Raw genomic sequence first — 21104 nt, 5'->3', positions numbered from 1 at the left:
CCTGACTGCGATCAGAGAGGGCTACGAGTCGATTTGCCGTTTCACATCGATATCTGCTCATTGACATGTTTGACACTTTGCTTGCTGTGATTTATCACCAGAGAGATGTCTGCGTTATGGTGGCCAGGTTGATTTATGTTCTCACACTGATAAGGTTATCTATGATAAGCTGTCCTCTGTCAGCACAGCTGTTGAGGCTGACCGCGAGAGGCGAGCGAGTTTATCTGTTCAACTTCGGGGACGCCTCCGAGTGGCGCACGCGTCACAGGCAGCTGTCCAGTTGTGCGCGGTAACGTCTGTAGTGAAGTTGTCCCCAGTTTCAGCCAGGTGTGTGTGTCTTAATCCCGTGTCCACGGAGCTGCTGGACTGATGTTGTCCATGCTTGTCACAGTGTGTCATTTCATTGATTGTTCCAATGCTACTCTCTTAATCAAAGCAGCGCCCCACCATTTTTTATTTATAACATATTTCATGGAATTCTACTAATTTTGCCATTGGGCACAGATGCCGTTTTTAAAGCAAATTTCCTGCAATTATGCCAATTTTGCCATGAGGTGGAGATACATTTTTTAGCAGTTTTAAAGTTAATTACCTGCAATTCTACACATGACTTATGCCATGTTAATGATATTTGAGTGAGAGTGACTAACAAAATCAAGGGGGCCTCTGGAGGTCAGGGCCCCTGGGCACGTGCCCTGCGTGGTCCGTATTTGGTCATTACTACAAGTTTAAGTAACTGCCTAGACTAACTTACCAAGCAAAAAATTGTTAGCTGACGTGGCTAATTGAGTAACTCAGTGACTGACAAAACAAGAGAAAAACTGCTGATGCTCAACCAAATGTTTAACTTACACCTTGTGTATTCTACTATTCGAACTAACAGTGAGTTGAGATCCCGACTGAGTTCCATAAAATAATAATTTACAGTTGAAGTCAGAAGTTTACATACATTTAGGTTGGAGTCATTAAAACTCGTTTTTCAACGACTCCACAAATTTCTTGTTAACAAACAATAGTTTTGGCAAGTCGGTTAGGACATCTACTTTGTGCAAATGGATCTTCCAAATGGACAATGACCCCAAGCATACTTCCAAAGTTGTGGCAAAATGGCTTAAGGACAACACAGTCAAGGTATTGGAGTGGCCATTACAAAGCCCTGACCTCAATCCTATAGCAAATTTGAGGTCAGAACTGAAAAAGTGTGTGCGAGCAAGGAGGCCTACAAACCTGACTCAGATACACCAGCTCTGTCAGGAAGAATGGGCCAAAATTCACCCAATTTATTGTGGGAAGCTTGTGGAAGGCTACCTGAATTGTGAAAAACTGAGATTAAATGTATTTGGCTAAGGTGTATGTAAACTTCAGACTTAAACTGTATATATTTTGTTTTGGGTCGGGGCCCCCTAGTGGCCAGGGGTCGAAGCAAATGCTTATGTCGCTTATGTCTGGAACCTGCCCTGACTATGGCTCCCTAGCTCTGTGTTTGTGTTTTACTTAATCATTTCATTGTCGTACTGAAGTGAAGCAGGTTGAAGCAAGTTTAGCATGTAGGGATTTCAACACTGAAAGCCTAAACAACAAGAACCATGTCTACTGTTGTGGCAGAATTGGGGTGAGCAGTTGTAACTTCTCAAGCATTATGCTCTGTTCATCTGTGATGTCAAGGCCTTTCATAGACTTCTGTTATGTCTGCAACCTAACACAAGGCCATTGTGTTCTGGAACGGTTGCTTGTATAAAATAACTGTTGTGTGACAATATGATTGTATTATCACCTCCCACTATATAAGGGACCTGGAACCATTTACCTTTGGAGCCCCTTCCCTGACTGCGATCAGAGAGGGATCTACCTCGCAGCTGCTTGATTAAAAGATTCACTGTTCTACAATTCAATTAGTCTCTGCCTTAATCTCTGGATCGAGTTTTCCACAACACTACAGAGGCCGACAATATGTTACTTCCTCAGACTTGGTCAATACTTGCAGCAACTGACTGCATAGTTTTCCCAATAGGGTCATGCAAGGTGAGGCTCCTGGAGTCATACTAGGGGTTTATTCGTGTGTGTGTGTGTGTGTGTGTGTGTGTGTGTGTGTGTGTGTGTGTGTGTGTGTGTGTGTGTGTGTGTGTGTGTGTGTGTGTGTGTGTGTGTGTGTGTGTGTGTGTGTGTGTGTGTGTGTGTGTGTGTGTGTGTGTGTGTGTGTGTGTGTGTGTGTGTGTGTGTGTGTGTGTGTGTGTGTGTGTGTGTGTGTTTCTCTATGCTCAGGGAATGTGCCACAACTTCCCTGAGGCTGAAATTGTCCCTGTGATCAGAGTTGCTGGTTCAGGGCTCACTCTGGCTTCTCCCCCTTAATCGCTACAGTTTATGGTTCATGCTAAAGTAATATATACTGCAAATACCGGTATAGAATTCACGACCATTTGGATGTGATGAACTCAGTGTGTGTTTTTTGTGTGTGTTTTTTGTTCCACAGGTTTTGCAGTGATGTTGCATCTCAGGCACCTGCTCTGGCTGGTGTTTCTCTGCCGTGCGTTCGCTGAACAAGGTGAGTCTTGCTGTGTGTGTGTGGGTGTGTGTGTGTGTGTGTGTGTGTGTGTGTGTGTGTGTGTGTGTGTGTGTGTGTGTGTGTGTGTGTGTGTGTGTGTGTGTGTGTGTGTGTGTGTGTGTGTGTGTGTGTGTGTGTGTGTGTGTGTGTGTGTGTGTGTGTGTTTCACTCTGGATCAGAGTCTCACAAACTGGAAACAGGTCATTAGTTTCAAACAGAAAAAGGAGCGAGGCATTCACTCAGCTCCATTAATTTGCCCTCAATCCTCTGGAAAAGGGTTTCTCAAACTCGGTCCTGGGGCCTCCAATAGGTCCACTTTTTGTTTTTCCCCCCAGCATTACACAGCTTATTCAAATAATCAACTCATCATCAAGCTTTAATTATTTGAATCAGCTGCGTAGTGCTAGGGCTAAAAACTAAACGTGAACCCCTGCGAGGCCCCAGGACCGAGTTTGAGAAAGCCGTGCTCTTGACACACACACACACACACACACTTCCACTTACCTACATCTGGGGTCAAGTTAATCACACTGTAAGCTATCCGGATCACATACAGTACAGCCCTCCACTGAACCCATCCACAAACTAAACCCATGCTCTGTCTATCTGTTTGTTCTGTCATTTGGTGGCCTGAATTAAACCTATCCACCCTCTGTGCCTTCTGTCCTGATTTCACTTTACACGCTCACTCCGTAGTTGAATATATTAACCCCTCACCTTGACCCGCACTCAACCTTACCCCTAGCCCTGACCCCAAAGCTCATGTACTTGCTTTTTGATAATACAGCCATTTTTGTCCTTACTAGCATGGCTAGATAGTAACACCCTCTGTCTCTCTCTAGATCCATCATGGAGGATGAAGGTAGAGAAGGCTGCCCCTGCTAGTGGCTCTCTGGCTGGCAGGGTGGTGCTACCATGCCACTTCTCCATCACCCCCACCACCCACACCCCTAGCACACAGGGCCCAGAGGACCAGCTGAGGATCAAGTGGACAAAGCTGGAGGAAGACGGGGAGCGTGTGGTGCTGGTGGCCCAGGGAGGAGTGATCAAGGTGGAGCAGGAGTACAAGGGCAGGGTGTCGGTGCCCAACCACCCCCAGGCATCAGGCGACGCCTCGCTGATCGTTGCCCGCCTGAGGGCTAGCGATGCTGGGCTGTACCGCTGCGAGGTCATGCATGACATGGAGGACACCCAGGATACTGTTCATCTCAATGTCAGCGGTGAGTGGACACACACATGGTAGTAGACACACACACACACACACACGCACACACACACACACACATTTCGCCTATTGGAATGTGTCCACCGGTCCATGCGCTACTGTCATCAGTTACAGGAGTTGTTGGGTAATACAAATCATGTAAAAGTCTCTAATGCTACCTGTTTTGTGTCATTCCCACTCAGACATGCTATTCCATAGGGAGCCTTTAGTTCACGTTTCCTCAACTGGCACCCCAAATGATCTGTGCAAATTCATTGTTGGACATGAAAGACTGTAAAAACAAAAATCTGTTTATTTAAATCTGTTTCCAACTATTCCCACGCGTAATAGAACGACGCATGTTCCTACACAAATGTCAGCGCGGTTTGAAATGCCTACGGCTGAATCTAGTTGACGATCCCTGCTTTAGTTACTGTCTGTAGAGGTGCAATGCTGAGGTCCTGTATAGCTGTCGCGGTGCAACGGTGCAGTTCGCTTTCCTGCAGAGCTGAGCAGCAGGCCAAGTCGTCGTCGCTAGACTGAGGCACTAACTGGCAGACCGTGGCGTTGTTAGGACTCCAGGAGCTGGACTTGTTTTGTACATCTTGAGACCTGGAGACTGACGTTAGTGACTCACCTGCGCCGTATATCATTACCTTCGGGGGCGTTTACCTGCTCAGACGGCTGGAGATTCAGTCTGGGACTGAGACTGGGATGTGTGAGGCAGAGCAGATGGCTGGCTGGAACTTTTTTTGTCGTTGACCAGGTCTGCACACGTAGCTAGCTGATGGAGAAACATTACTCGGTATAACTACCCGGAAGGTGCTGTGTTTCTCTGGTTGTAACACACTACCTCATGCTGACCCGGTGCAGACCTACAGGGCTGGTGTAGGTCGTCTGAGGATAAGGTAGAGCTGGACTGCTCTTTCCTCCGCTCTGCCCAGGGACACTCAGAGAGACTTTGAAGTACTCCTGAGAGATGAACCCGAGGAATGTAACCCTCATCTGACAAAGTCGTCAGTAGATCCCGCAGGGTAATGTACAGGGTACGCACGTCATACACCGTTCAGCAAACCTACAAGTCAGCATTTCGTTGGACGGGTGTATACCACGTGTATCCTGTACACACGACTAATAAAACTTGAAACTACAGTAGCTAGTTATTTCACCACATGTCACAGCATGACAGTCTAGTCACCAATAGCTGTGCCGGAGTAAACAGAAGCATAGGTTGTCTCCAGGTCTCTCTCTCTCTCTCTCTGAGTCTCTCTGGCTTGCATGCCGAGGAAGACCTGGCTCTATACCTGTAGCATGGTTAACTGAACACACAATTGCAAATGACCTGCTCTGATAGATTTGCCCCATCAAAACTTCTACAGTACATTGTCTTATGTAGCTCATGGTGGGGGGGTACAGTATACTACTGTGTAGCACTCAAGCTGGGTATCTTTCATAAGGAGAAACCCCCTGAATAGCCCAGATGGTCACATAGTGTGCATTAGAGATGAACAGCGGTCTGTTGGTCCAACGGTCTGTCGGTACCACATTCTGTTGGTACAGTCTCTGTGTGTAGATACAACCAGAGACAGCTCTATCCGACTAACGACTCTTTTTACTGCTCGTCAGTCCATTCAGCGAACTCTACAACTGGAGCCAGTTTCCTAGAGGGAGAAACAATGAACTCTCTTATGAACGTGGCAAACAGGGGTCTGATTGGACCAGACGAACATCCTTGTGTAGTTCCAGGATGTCAGAGAGCTAAAGCATCTTCGTCCCTGTCCTATCTGCAGCATGATGCTCGTGTTACTTGGTCGTCTCCGCTTCCTTATTTGAATGCACTTATTGTACAGTAAGTGGATCTGGGCGACAGTTTTTTTTCTAAATTGCTTGTAAAAGTGGGCTCGCTGGTTGCGTCCTTTCTGTAACCCTCTCGATACTCAACACGGGCACTCACCACACAAACACACACACACTGACCTCCTGTCTCTGTCTCTCTCCAGGTGTGGTGTTCCACTACAGGTCTGCTTCCAGCCGCTATACCTTTTCCTTCCCTGGGGCTGTTGACGCGTGTCGCGCGGCCGGGGCAACCATCGCTACGGGCGAACAGCTGACTGCCGCCTTCGAGGACGGACTGGACCAGTGTGACGCCGGCTGGATAGCCGACCAGACAGTCAGGTGTGTTTGCGTGTTACTTAATAAGCATCACAGCTCTCAACTGATGTGGCTGGTGATGACCAGGTGCTGAAACAAAATATGTTTAGTACCCGTCTCGAGGATACCTCCAGCCCTGTCAGAGTATGTATGGTAAACTACATTTCCCATGCTCCCTTTCGCTCTATCCTGTAGATACCCAATCACGAAGCCCCGTCCTGGTTGCATGGGCGATATGATGCACAGGCCTGGGATCAGGACGTATGGGCTCAGAGACCCTAAAGAGACCTACGACGTCTACTGTTACGCAGACAAACTACACGGTGAGTAAGTGTGTGTGCATGAGTGAGTTTTAGTGTTGGGTGTTTCCTGATGGTGATTTAAAGTCTCATTGGGTAAAGTGTGCATACATCTCCCCCTGCAGGTGAGGTGTTCTATGCTCCTATCCGTTACAAGCTGACCTTTCGCCAGGCTAAGCGTGCGTGCGAGACGCAGGGGGCGGTGCTCGCCTCCCCTGGCAACTTGTTTGCCGCGTGGCGTGGAGGCCTGGATCGCTGTGACTACGGCTGGCTGTCAGACGGGAGCGCCCGCTACCCCATCTCCGTCCCCAGGCCCCAGTGTGGAGGAGGGCTGCTGGGGGTCAGGACTCTGTACCGATTCCCCAACCAGACTGGCTTCCCCAAACCTATTGACAGACATGGAGCGTTCTGCTTCATGGGTAAGACTTGTGTAATGCTATTACCACCACGGTTACTAAAGCTGCTGCCGCTGTTACTATGACGGCGATGGCAATGATGATCACAATGATGATATTGAGGATGGGGAGGAAGAAGAAGAGCGAGAGGAGGAGCCAGACATTGAGAAATGGGAGAGAGAAGTAGTGAGAAGGGGGGAGAGAGTAGGCATGTTCTTAAGGAGGGAGGGGGAGGGGGTAGCAGGCTAGAGAGGAGCTGTTCCTCTAGTATACTAACGGACATTCAGACTTGGCAGGCCGGAGTAGCATCAGGGATATTTATGTAGTTTCTCTCAGGCTAAATGAGTTATGGCCCGTCCTGTGTGAGGATGAACTCTCACCTTATTTTCACTTCCTGCTGAGGGTTGTTTAAACAACCGAGCCTGTTGGGACAGAGCACATCTAGAGAGAGGGAGAGGGGAAGAGAGAGGGAGAGGGGAGGGAGTTAGAGAGAGAGAGGATTAGAGATAGAGAGAAGAGGATGAAGAGGCTGGTTAACGTGAAACTGTTAGTTTACAGTAAAAGGCTGAATGCTTGCTTGAGCAACACACAAACTTTACATTTTATATGTTCATTTTCAGTTGACATGATTTATATTGTAGTTCAAGTTACAGGCATTTGTTAGGATCTGGCCCACCAAGCATTTAAAGCTTTTAAAAGGGCTTTTATTGTGATACCATGTTGGACACATCTGTTTGCACAGTAAGCATGTCCTTTACATCTGGAAAGACAATGGCCCACTCCCTTCCGCTCCTTGCTTTACTAGATCACCCCATACTCCCTGCCTTATGCCTAACTGCAATCTCTAACCCATACATCATCTTCCTCTCCCTACATTACTGCAGTATGCAGTGTCTCCTTCCTCTCCCTGCATTACTGCAGTATGCAGTGTCCCCTTCCTCTCCCTGCATTACTGCATTCCCCTAACTCCTGCACCTCTCCTTTACTGCAGTCTTTGAGTGTCCTACCTCCCCAACCTCTACCTGCCTTATTGCAGTCTGCAAGTGTGCAACCTCCCATTCCTCTCTCTGCCTTACTGCAGTCTCCAACCTCCCATTCCTCTCTCTGCCTTACTGCAGTCTCCAAACTCCCATTCCTCTCTCTGCCTTACTGCAGTCTCCAACCTCCCATACCTCTCTCTGCCTTACTGCAGTCTCCAACCTCCCATTCCTCTCTCTGCCTTACTGCAGTCTCCAACCTCCCATTCCCCTCTCTCTGCCTTACTGCAGTCTCAAACCTCCCATTCCTCTCTCTGCCTTACTGCAGTCTCCAACCTCTTCATCCTCTCTACCTTACTGCAGTCTCCAACCTCTCCTACCTCCTCATCCTCTACCTACCTTACTGCAGCCTCAACGTCTGCAACTTTTCCTTCCTCTCTCTACCTCACTGCAGTCTCCAATCTCTCCTTCCTCCCTCTACCTCACTGCAGTCTGCAACCTCTCCTTCCTCCCTCTACCTTACTGCAGTCTCCAACCTCTCCTTCCTCCCTCTACCTTACTGCAGTCTGCAACCTCTCCTTCCTCCCTCTACCTTACTGCAGTTTGCAACCTCTCCTTCCTCCCTCTACCTTACTGCAGTCTGCAACCTCTCCTTCCTCCCTCTACCTTACTGCAGTTTGCAACCTCCCATTCCTCTCTACCTTACTGCAGTCTCCAACCTCTCCTTCCTCCCTCTACCTTACTGCAGTCTGCAACCTCTCCGTCCTCCCTCTACCTTACTGCAGTCTGCAACCTCTCCGTCCTCCCTCTACCTTACTGCAGTCTGCAACCTCTCCGTCCTCCCTCTACCTTACTGCAGTCTGCAACCTCTCCGTCCTCCCTCTACCTTACTGCAGTCTGCAACCTCTCCTTCCTCCCTCTACCTTACTGCAGTCTGCAACCTCTCCGTCCTCCCTCTACCTTACTGCAGTCTGCAACGTCTCCGTCCTCCCTCTACCTTACTGCAGTCTGCAACCTCTCCGTCCTCCCTCTACCTTACTGCAGTCTGCAACCTCTCCGTCCTCCCTCTACCTTACTGCAGTTTGCAACCTCTCCGTCCTCCCTCTACCTTACTGCAGTCTGCAACCTCTCCTTCCTCCCTCTACCTTACTGCAGTCTGCAACCTCTCCTTCCTCCCTCTACCTTACTGCAGTCTCCAACCTCTCCTTCCTCCCTCTACCTTACTGCAGTCTGCAACCTTTCTTTCCTCCCTTCACCTTACTGCAGTTTGCAACCTCTCCTTCCTCCCTCTACCTTACTGCAGTCTGCAACCTCTCCTTCCTCCCTCTACCTTACTGCAGTTTGCAACCTCCCATTCCTCTCTACCTTACTGCAGTCTCCAACCTCTCCTTCCTCCCTCTACCTTACTGCAGTCTGCAACCTCTCCGTCCTCCCTCTACCTTACTGCAGTCTGCAACCTCTCCGTCCTCCCTCTACCTTACTGCAGTCTGCAACCTCTCCGTCCTCCCTCTACCTTACTGCAGTCTGCAACCTCTCCGTCCTCCCTCTACCTTACTGCAGTCTGCAACCTCTCCTTCCTCCCTCTACCTTACTGCAGTTTGCAACCTCTCCTTCCTCCCTCTACCTTACTGCAGTCTGCAACCTCTCCGTCCTCCCTCTACCTTACTGCAGTCTCCAACCTCTCCTTCCTCCCTCTACCTTACTGCAGTCTGCAACCTCTCCGTCCTCCCTCTACCTTACTGCAGTATCCAACCTCTCCTTCCTCCCTCTACCTTACTGCAGTCTGCAACCTCTCCGTCCTCCCTCTACCTTACTGCAGTCTCCAACCTCTCCTTCCTCCCTCTACCTTACTGCAGTTTGCAACCTCTCCTTCCTCCCTCTACCTTACTGCAGTCTGCAACCTCTCCTTCCTCCCTCTACCTTACTGCAGTTTGCAACCTCTCCTTCCTCCCTCTACCTTACTGCAGTCTGCAACCTCTCCGTCCTCCCTCTACCTTACTGCAGTCTCCAACCTCTCCTTCCTCCCTCTACCTTACTGCAGTCTGCAACCTCTCCGTCCTCCCTCTACCTTACTGCAGTCTCCAACCTCTCCTTCCTCCCTCTACCTTACTGCAGTCTGCAACCTCTCCGTCCTCCCTCTACCTTACTGCAGTCTCCAACCTCTCCTTCCTCCCTCTACCTTACTGCAGTTTGCAACCTCTCCTTCCTCCCTCTACCTTACTGCAGTTTGCAACCTCTCCTTCCTCCCTCTACCTTACTGCAGTCTCCAACCTCTCCTTCCTCCCTCTACCTTACTGCAGTCTCCAACCTCTCCTTCCTCCCTCTACCTTACTGCAGTCTGCAACCTCTGCAACCTCTCCGTCCTCTTTATCCTCTCTCAACCTTCCGGTTTCCAACTTCACGACTGACATAACCCAATGTCTTCCACATGGTTGGCCCATTCTTTCAGGGTCAGGGCTTAGGACTGGATCCCGGCTCGAAACATGGTTCTGATTTGGTTGGGTCATTAGACAACGATATCTCTAGGGGGGGTCACAGCAGAGACCCAGTAACAGTTAGGAAACCAAAGCAGTTTATAGTGTGGGATTGCAAGGGGAATGAGAATGAGTTCTGCAGAGAACCAGCGCTCTGTTTAACTCTACCGTGCTGAAGAATAGCCTCCCGCTCGCTCCTCTCTCTTCTGTTCCTCCCGTTTATGAGCCTGTGTGTGTGTTTTTTTTACTAGGGGAAAACCCAGCTCATGCTATCTACACGGAGAAGAGCACAGAGAGAAACAGGACAGGTCCCTAATGCATTACAGCGGGCCCCTTCCCAGAGAGAGAGGGGAACATGAGAGAAAGAGGGAGGGCAAGAGTATCATTATCATCATGATCATCATTATCAGATTATCAGTATCGATTTACACACTTGCAACCCTCTTTATGCAGACACTAAATATTCTGTTGCAATCTAGTGGTTTCTAAAAGACCATTTGATGAAATCCATAACATAATCCACATGAAACGGTAACGTCTCCGACTGCGTGTAGCTGATTCATACAGCTCAGAAAGTATATGTGAGCTGGGTCTTGCATTTAGACTATAGTGCATGGGGGCCAATGCATAGTGGAAGTGACATGGCTATAGGGACTTGGGACAGACTGCAGGCCATCCAGATGGCCTGGCCCAGCCAAACACGTGACATCAGACCTGGGCTGGAGATGGAGCTAGCTTGGCTGGGCTGGATGCTGGACTGTTCACGTCCCCTTACAGTTTGAGTGAGCAGGCGAACTCTCCCTGGGTGTCTTTGCTCAGAGTCCTGCCAGCTATACACACCTCCAACACACAGAGAGCGAGAGGGGGATGGAGTGAGAGGTGGAGAGTGGGAGTGAAAGAGAGAGTGAGAGAACGAGAAGCAGAGAGAGAGGGGGAAAGAGAAGCGGCCAAAGAAGGGAGGAAAAGAGAGAGAGAGGAGTGTGGGAGAGAGGAAGGGGTGGGGGGGATCCCCTTCCTCCGTCTATACATGCATCCAACATTTTGAGAGGGGGGCTAAAATGGAATACAGTATATACATTAAAACATAATTATGACATGACAGTATGTCGGTAAGGTTAACGTGCATGCGTCAGCTGTCCATGAGACAAGCAGCGGGCACGTTACACAGGTGCAATGTGGACGTGTGCGACACAGAGAGGGATGTTATGACTTTGCATGTATGTAGGCCTTCCATTTTCCTCTGATGGTAAAGAGTTACTAGAGGTAAAAGAGATACATGTTGCCATTTTCTACAGGAGGAAAAGAGAGACATGTTGCTATTTTCTACAGGAGGAAAAGAGAGACATGTTGCTTTTTTCTACAGGAGGAAAATAAGACATGTTGCTATTTTCTACAGGAGGTAAAAGAGACATGTTGCTATTTTCTACAGGAGGAAAAGAGAGACATGTTGCTATTTTCTACAGGAGGAAAATAAGACATGTTGCTATTTTCTACAGGAGGTAAAAGAGACATGTTGCCTAAAGATGTGCACCAGTGTCGGAACATAGCAGGCTGGGCGTAGCCAAAGGAAACGCTTCAGCACATCTAGGTGTGTGTTTGCGGGTGTGTGTATGCATACTCGCTTATGCCAGGGGAAAAGGGAAGTCGGAGGTTTACAGTTGGCCTAAAACAACATTTCTTAACACAGTTCACACGCCTTGCAGTCTAAAAATACAGACCTCCTGGCAGAGAGAGACAGAGAGACATTCTGACAGACTGACCCCTGCTGGCACTGACACTTGACGATTCTTATCGGCTGACGTCGCTCTTTAAAAATGTAACTCTCTGGGTTTGATATCCTTTTCCAGCCTGCTGCTGTGAGCTGACACCGTTCTGACTCTGACAACACCATGTTTAGCGTTCTCCGATAGCATTCTGTTTCTCGTTTGTCTTTAATTTACTATGGCACAGCGTGTTCATTAGTCTTTCTATTTGCCTTGGAGTACCTTGACTGTGATCTCAGGTGATATAATCTGAGCGACCACCTCATAGCGGCAACGTGAAACGTTTTGTGACGTCACCAGAGCTAAACCCCTCCTCTCTGTTTCTGCAGGTAAGGAACCAGAGGTCCCCCCTCCTGGACCTGTGACGACCACGGATGCTCGCAGGACAGACACGGCTACAGACGAACCTCACACTACCTACCACACAAACCTTACAGGCACAACTCCGGCAGACAGAACTGACCGCACAGCTGTAGACAAACCTCACCACGCAGACAGACCACACCAAACAACTGGCCAAGACAGAAGTCAGCATACAGGTGGACCACATGATACAGCGTATACAGGCACAGTCCGACATTCCACTACTTCTGACGGAACACAAGCCGCCAAAGACGAGTATCCCACCACTGACCACAAGACGACAGACAAAGACAGAACTACCCAGATAGGAGACAGAACGACAGACCAAAAGACAGACTTCTCTGTTGGTACCACTCAGTTCCCTGAGTACGATTTCTCAGACCTAACCAAGGTAGAGTCATTGCCCTCCATGGGTGATCCCATGCTCCCCCTGCAGCTGCCCCCTCTCCCCACCATCCGCTCCCAGCCCACCCACCCCCAACTAGACATCAACCAGGGCGGAGACAAAGAGGGGGAGGTTCAGACAGGCTCAGGCAGGGGGGAGAGCAGTGGGAGTGGGGAGGGGAGCAGTATTGATGGGGAGAGTGAGGGGGAGGACCGGGGAGTGATGACTCCCACACAGGGCTTCACGGCAGACACAGGACTGGGGTCGGACCCCTCACGCCCAGGACAACCAGGGTACCCAGGACATCCAAAGGGGTATCCAGGGTCGGTCACCCCAGAGCATGGCCACTCAGGTGGGGACAAAGTGACAGGACAGCAGCCTGCTGTGGTCTACAAGGAGGAGGAGGGCAAGAGCTCTAGAACAACAACCCACAGCCAACCAGGAGCCACGGAATCATACGGCACGGACAAATCAGTGGCTATCCATAAGGAGGCCTCGCCCACCAAACCACCAATCCACCTCATCATCGTCAACGTGCACGACCGGAACCAATCAGGTGAGAGTTTACTGTCGACTCTGATGACAAGGTAATGTTCCATTTAATAATACACAACCACACAAACACTTATCGCAACACTGCTAACTCTGTGTATGTGGACATAACACCTCTGTTTCGAGGTATGTTCTCATGATTGTATCGCCAAACTATGCATAGTCACTTTAACTATACAGTCATGTACATACTACCTCAATTGGGCCGACCAACCAGTGCTCCCGCACACTGGCTAACCGGGCTATCTGCATTGTGTCCCACCCACCACCCGCCAACCCCTCTTTTACGCTACAGCTACTCTCTGTTTATCATATATGCATAGTCACTTTAACCATATCTACATGTACATACTACCTCAGTCAGCCTGACTAACCGGTGTCTGTATGTAGCCTCGCTACTTTTATAGCCTCGCTACTGTATATAGCCTGTCTTTTTACTGTTGTTTTATTTCTTTACTTACCTAATGTTCACCTAATACCTTTTTTGCACTATTGGTTAGAGCCTGTAAGTAAGCATTTCACTGTAAGGTGTTGTATTGTACCTGTTGTATTCGGCACATGTGACAAATACACTTTGATTTGATTTATAGGCTAGTTGATACAATGTTGCATGTGTGGAAAAAGACGTGGAAATCAATGGCCCGTCTGACTGATTATTTCTGCCTCCGGGTCTGATGTGCCTGCTTGCGTGCTTCCAGGGATGTCTTAAGGAAATCGCTGTCTTGAGGAGGATCACCTCTGGATGCTTTCCAGCTGTTTGTTGTCTTGGTTTAGTAGAGAAGTTGTGTCTTTATCATCTCTGTCCATTTACAACCAGTTTACATGTAAACACATCCGCAGATTCTGCACAAACAGATGTGGAAACACGTTAACTCAATCTTCGTTTTTTTTAGCTTGGCAGTTACTTTTCAGAGAGAGCGGGAGAGAGAAAGGGAGGTACACGTGACCCTGAGGTCAAATGGCAGAGCCTCTTTCAGATCAATCAGCGTTTTAATCACTCTCAACTAATTACTCCCTCAGTCTGCTCCCTTCATCCCCCTCTAACATTCCCATCTCTCCCTTCATTCCTTCCCAACATACACCCCACCCCATGCCTCTCCCCCTTTCTCTTTTAATGTGTGTGAGTCTACCGGCTCCGCTACCCGATCCAAGCCCTAACGTTTATGAATGGCTATTGTTTATTATTAAAGGGACATATTGTATATTGGATCCTGTATTAGGTCATATTTCAACCAGTAACTCAATAAGAGTTCAGTTCCTCAGTGGGTTATAGTTCCACAATTTCTACACAACTAAAGGGAATTGAGACATTAAAATATTGAGTATTAAAGATGGTTCTTAATTTCATCACCCTTTTGTTGCTGAGAATTTTCCCGCACAGCAGGAAATGCAAACTTGTAGTGTATTTGAGTTTTAAAGGCTTCTAAAGTTTGTAATTTTGACTTTGACATTTCAGACTTGATTTTCCCTAACGAAAAATGTATCAACTCCTACTAAAATGTCCATTATTTATAAATCACATAATAATTCACATTTCCTGTTGCAGCAGGACTATTTTCCTGTTGTAGCAAACTAGCTCAAATTAAGATCCTACATCTGTGTAGTTAAATATTCCTGTTTCGCATATAGTAGATGTATCTGATTCAGGGTCACAAAGGGACGGACACCTCTTTAGGTTGGGATTGGGTTTTATTAACATGGTTAAGTATGACGAATACACACACACACACACACACACACACACACACACACACACACACACACACACACACACACACACACACACACACACACACACACACACACACACACACACACACACACACACACACACACACACACACACACACACACACACACACACACACACACACACACACACACACACACACACACACACACACACACACACACACACACACACACACACACACACACACACACACACACACACACACACACACACACACACACACACACACACACACACACACACACACACACACACACACACACACACACACACACACACACACACACACACACACACACACACACACACACACACACACACACACACACACACACACACACACACACACACACACACACACACACACACACAACGGCAGATTAAAAGTCTACCATCTCACATGGTTTTATTTGTCCCCAGAGACATAACTAACCTCAGGTTTAGTGCTACCCTGTCCAAATGTGTTTCCCCTTGCACCCGTTCCCGCGATATAGGTTCCATGTGTACAATAAAGACCTAATGAAGACACAAACCTGCATTGTTCAAATAATACTTCTGGCTCTCATTGAACCAGTCATAGCCAACACACAGCATACACTATTAAGTCTTTGTGGATGGTATAACAGCATATTGGCATATTGCAATGCTGAAACAATTATAATTTATCAACAATGTGCATTAGGGTTTTACTGTGGTGTGTTTCTGGTAGACCTGAATCTGTAGGATTTGCAGGTCATAATGTTCACACACACACACACAGTCTTGTACAGCTAACCTTGTGGGGACACACAATTCAGTCCCGTTCAAAATCCCTAACCTCAAACCTAACCTTAACTCTAACCCTAAATTTAAACCTAGCTCCTAACCCTAAAACTAACCCTAACTCCTAACCCTAACCTTAAACGTAATTCTAACCCTAACACAAATTCTAATCTTAACCACAAACACCCTAGAAATAATGTCCCCAGTTTTTCCCCCGGTACTTCTGGTCCCCACAAGAATAGTTAAGCACGTCCACACACACACAGACACACAGACAGACAGACGCACACCCTCACTCTTTCTCTGACCCCCCTACTCTCCCTGGGTTGTTCCTGTGTTTCCAGTGGACCACATCCTGCAGATTCTGGGACACCCTTTAGGGGGTAATGGAGATTTCCAGTCCCCTCTCATCCCAGCCTTCCCAGTTACCCAGAGTGAGGCCATTCGCGGCAGTGAGGACTCTGACGGCATATATCCCATCCCTTTTCCCCCAATGCTCAGCTTCATCAACGGGAAACACCAGGTCAGACTTACTGTGGCTGTCTGGATGTGTGAGAGATATTTAGCCTCTCTTTCAAGGACAATGGAAGTAGAAAAGCATAACTGAGATGGGTTGCATAAAGTGATACGACACAACAATAAACATCCATTCATTCATTCATTCACTTATTCATTCATTCATCTATTCATTCAGCAGGAGGCTAGAGGAGACCAGTTTGAGATGGCCACACCAGTCTATGGTGAACTGGGAGGGGAGATGGAGCAAGGAGAGGACAAGAGCCCCACTCCCTTTGACTATGACTCCGTCGATACTGGAGAGACCAGCGAGTCCACTGCTACAGACACCGACAGAGATACAAACAGACACACAGCTAAAGGCACGGACAGAGGCACAGGCAGAGACAGGACAGGAAAGACGGAGAGCTCCAAAGGAACAAGCCCTACTTCCCAACACACATCCCCAGCCTCATCCCCTGGTTCCCCAGATGGCGTCTCCCCCGATGAGGACATGGAAGGGTCAGGCGGCCGTACCCAGGAGGGCTCAGCAGAGGACACCCGACCCACCCCCGCCTCAGACAGCCAATCAGGCGTGGTCACAGACGAGACGGAGATTGGAGGGGCGGAGAGTGTCACACACGCCCCGTCTCATACACACTCTGCTCACACTAAGGACACAAGCACTAATGATACTTACACCAAGGACACACACGCTCCATCACACGCACACTCTACTCACACTAAGGACACAAACACGATTGATACTTACACCAAGGACACACACGCTACATCACAGACAGAGGCGGGGGACTTCGAGGGGTCTTCATCGGCAGAAGAGGAAGGCTCGGCACAGGAGGTGTACCAACCTGAAGACCCCAGATACACTAGCCCCGGCAGTTTTGGAGCCATCGAAGCTCCCCCGGTGTGGCCTGGGGTGGAGGGACAGGTGACTGTTACACCCAAACCAGGAACCAGACCAGAAGCCAAACTAGGAACCATGCCAACCCAGGCAGGAGTGACTGTAGGAGACCACGCTGGACATCACACAGACTCTTCTACACAGCACAGAGACCACTCCCGCCAACCTGCCACACAGGAGAAAGATCACTCCACAGACACTAAGGATCGATCCAAGTACCCCCCTACACAAACCACCCAGCGTCCAACACACGATAGGGATCCCACCAAGAACCAAACCACATACCATAGAGATCACTCCACCCACACTAAGGACCAAACCAAACAACCCTCTCACCCTAGATTCCCCCCCACCCACCATAAGGAACAAACCAGTCACTCTACCACAGATCAGAAGACCCCACAGCACCTGAACCAAACACACACACCCCCTGCACACCCCTCCACTCCACCTCCCTCCCGCCCCATCCCCGACTGGGCCCTGACCTCCCAGACCCCCCTGCCCGAGGGGGAGGAGTTTGTGGATTATGACCAGGCGATTGGTCCTCCTCTGCTGGAGGCCGGCTCCCATGCTCCTGAAGAACCTCAGTCCACATACCAGCCTGAAACAGGAACTGACTACTACATCGTGGACCAGACTGTCGATGTCAGAGGTAGGTGTAAATCTCAGAGTCTATTCAGTGGTTTGACAATGGGTTGGTGATGTCATCATGGCCGCTGTCTTCTCTGCTCTCATGGTTGTTGTTGAATGTTGATGATGATAATAATGTTGATGATGATGATGATGCTGATGTTGTTGATGATGATGATGTTGATCATGGTGTTGATGGCCTTGCTATGATGATGATGCTATATATATGTGTGTGTCTCAGGACTGCCGCAGTGCACAGTGAATGTGTGTTTGAACAAAGCATCCTGCTACCAGAGAGGCAGAGCCAGCATCTGTGTGTGTCCACCTGGATACACTGGACAGCGCTGCGAGACAGGTACACACACACACACACAAAAACACACACACAAACACACACACACACACACACACACACACACACACACACACACACACACACACACACACACACACAAACAGATATCATATTGTCTCTGTTATTTGTGTAGATGTTGATGAGTGCCAGTCCAACCCATGTCGTAATGGAGCCACCTGTATGGACGGAGTCAACTCCTTCACCTGTGTGTGTCTACCCAGCTACACAGGACAGCTCTGTGAACAAGGTAACACACACACACACCGACTATTTGCATTGTGTGCCCCCCCCCCCAACCCTTCTTTTACACTGCTGCTACTCTCTGTTTATCATATATGCATAGTCACTTTAACCATATCTACATGTACATACTACCTCAATCAGTCTGACTAACCGGTGTTTGTATGTAGCCTTGTTACTGTTATTTTCAAATGTCTTTTTACTGTTGTTTTATTTCTTTACTTACACACACACACACATACCTTTTTTTCGCACTATTGGTTAGAGCCTGTAAATAAGCATTTCACTGTTGTATTCAGTGCACGTGACAAATAAACTTTGATTTGATTTGACATATGCAGCTGCTTTAAAACCCTAATCAATGCTTTTACAAAAAAGAGACAGCATTTCAAGACTGACTGTTACACCCAAACCAGGAACCAGACCAGAAGCAAAACCAGGAACCATGCCAACCCAGGCAGGAGTGACTGTAGGAGACCACGCTGGACATCACACAGACTCTTCTCCACAGCACAGAGACCACTCCCGCCAACCTGCCACACAGGAGAAAGATCACTCCACAGACACTAAGGATCGATCCAAGTACCCCCCTACACAAACCACCCAGCGTCCAACACACGATAGGGATCCCACCAAGAACCAAACCACATACCATAGAGATCACTCCACCCACACTAAGGACCAAACCACACAACCCTCTCACCCTAGATTCCCCCCCACCCACCATAAGGAACAAACCAGTCACTCTACCACAGATCAGAAGACCCCACAGCACCTGAACCAAACACACACACCCCCTGCACACCCCTCCACTCCACCTCCCTCCCGCCCCATCCCCGACTGGGCCCTGACCTCCCAGACCCCCCTGCCCGAGGGGGAGGAGTTTGTGGATTATGACCAGGCGATTGGTCCTCCTCTGCTGGAGGCCGGCCCCCATGCTCCTGAAGAACCTCAGTCCACATACCAGCCTGAAACAGGAACTGACTACTACATCGTGGACCAGACTGTCGATGTCAGAGGTAGGTGTAAATCTCAGAGTCTATTCAGTGGTTTGACAATGGGTTGGTGATGTCATCATGGCCGCTGTCTTCTCTGCTCTCATGGTTGTTGTTGAATGTTGATGATGATAATAATGTTGATGATGATGATGATGCTGATGTTGTTGATGATGATGATGTTGATCATGGTGTTGATGGCCTTGCTATGATGATGATGCTATATATATGTGTGTGTCTCAGGACTGCCGCAGTGCACAGTGAATGTGTGTTTGAACAAAGCATCCTGCTACCAGAGAGGCAGAGCCAGCATCTGTGTGTGTCCACCTGGATACACTGGACAGCGCTGCGAGACAGGTACACACACACACACACAAAAACACACACACAAACACACACACACACACACACACACACACACACACACACACACACACACACACACACACACACACACACACACACACACACACACACACACACACACACACACACACAAACAGATATCATATTGTCTCTGTTATTGGTGTAGATGTTGATGAGTGCCAGTCCAACCCATGTCGTAATGGAGCCACCTGTATGGACGGAGTCAACTCCTTCACCTGTGTGTGTCTACCCAGCTACACAGGACAGCTCTGTGAACAAGGTAACACACACACACACCGACTATTTGCATTGTGTGCCCCCCCCCAACCCTTCTTTTACACTGCTGCTACTCTCTGTTTATCATATATGCATAGTCACTTTAACCATATCTACATGTACATACTACCTCAATCAGCCTGACTAACCGGTGTTTGTATGTAGCCTTGTTACTGTTATTTTCAAATGTCTTTTTACTGTTGTTTTATTTCTTTACTTACACACACACACACATACCTTTTTTTCGCACTATTGGTTAGAGCCTGTAAATAAGCATTTCACTGTTGTATTCAGTGCACGTGACAAATAAACTTTGATTTGATTTGACATATGCAGCTGCTTTAAAACCCTAATCAATGCTTTTACAAAAAAGAGACAGCATTTCAAGACTGACTGTTACACCCAAACCAGGAACCAGACCAGAAGCAAAACTAGGAACCATGCCAACCCAGGCAGGAGTGACTGTAGGAGACCACGCTGGACATCACACAGACTCTTCTACACAGCACAGAGACCACTCCCGCCAACCTGCCACACAGGAGAAAGATCACTCCACAGACACTAAGGATCGATCCAAGTACCCCCCTACACAAACCACCCAGCGTCCAACACACGATAGGGATCCCACCAAGAACCAAACCACATACCATAGAGATCACTCCACCCACACTGAGGACCAAACCACACAACCCTCTCACCCTAGATTCCCCCCCACCCACCATAAGGAACAAACCAGTCACTCTACCACAGATCAGAAGACCCCACAGCACCTGAACCAAACACACACACCCCCTGCACACCCCTCCACTCCACCTCCCTCCCGCACCATCCCCGACTGGGCCCTGACCTCCCAGACCCCCCTGCCCGAGGGGGAGGAGTTTGTGGATTATGACCAGGCGATTGGTCCTCCTCTGCTGGAGGCCGGCCCCCATGCTCCTGAAGAACCTCAGTCCACATACCAGCCTGAAACAGGAACTGACTACTACATCGTGGACCAGACTGTCGATGTCAGAGGTAGGTGTAAATCTCAGAGTCTATTCAGTGGTTTGACAATGGGTTGGTGATGTCATCATGGCCGCTGTCTTCTCTGCTCTCATGGTTGTTGTTGAATGTTGATGATGATAATAATGTTCTTGACGATGATGATGCTGATGTTGTTGATGATGATGATGTTGATCATGGTGTTGATGGCCTCGCTATGATGA

The 21104-nt window shown here is 48.6% G+C and overlaps 1 protein-coding gene across 4 annotated transcripts in view; it reads left to right on the top strand.

The window, feature by feature from the left end:
• Positions 1-21104, top strand: part of LOC139552123 (neurocan core protein-like) — a 43898-nt gene that overhangs the window by 1690 nt on the left and 21104 nt on the right. Inside the window, exons 2-15 of one of the 4 annotated variants that reach the window (XM_071363545.1) lie at positions 2471-2542; positions 3385-3762; positions 5747-5921; positions 6093-6220; positions 6322-6615; positions 12135-13109; positions 15965-16143; positions 16315-17689; positions 17909-18022; positions 18156-18269; positions 18679-19281; positions 19501-19614; positions 19790-19903; positions 20311-20913. In XM_071363545.1, coding sequence (XP_071219646.1) covers positions 2471-2542; positions 3385-3762; positions 5747-5921; positions 6093-6220; positions 6322-6615; positions 12135-13109; positions 15965-16143; positions 16315-17689; positions 17909-18022; positions 18156-18269; positions 18679-19281; positions 19501-19614; positions 19790-19903; positions 20311-20913 — 5238 coding nt within the window. The remainder of the gene's footprint in view (positions 1-2470; positions 2543-3384; positions 3763-5746; positions 5922-6092; positions 6221-6321; positions 6616-12134; positions 13110-15964; positions 16144-16314; positions 17690-17908; positions 18023-18155; positions 18270-18678; positions 19282-19500; positions 19615-19789; positions 19904-20310; positions 20914-21104) is intronic. The other 3 variants (XM_071363546.1, XM_071363548.1, XM_071363547.1) reach the window with 3 other exon arrangements.

The sequence above is a fragment of the Salvelinus alpinus genome, chromosome 24 (assembly GCF_045679555.1).
Source record: "Salvelinus alpinus chromosome 24, SLU_Salpinus.1, whole genome shotgun sequence".
Lineage (NCBI taxonomy): Eukaryota > Metazoa > Chordata > Actinopteri > Salmoniformes > Salmonidae > Salvelinus > Salvelinus alpinus.
This window is presented reverse-complemented; position numbering and strand designations above follow the sequence as displayed.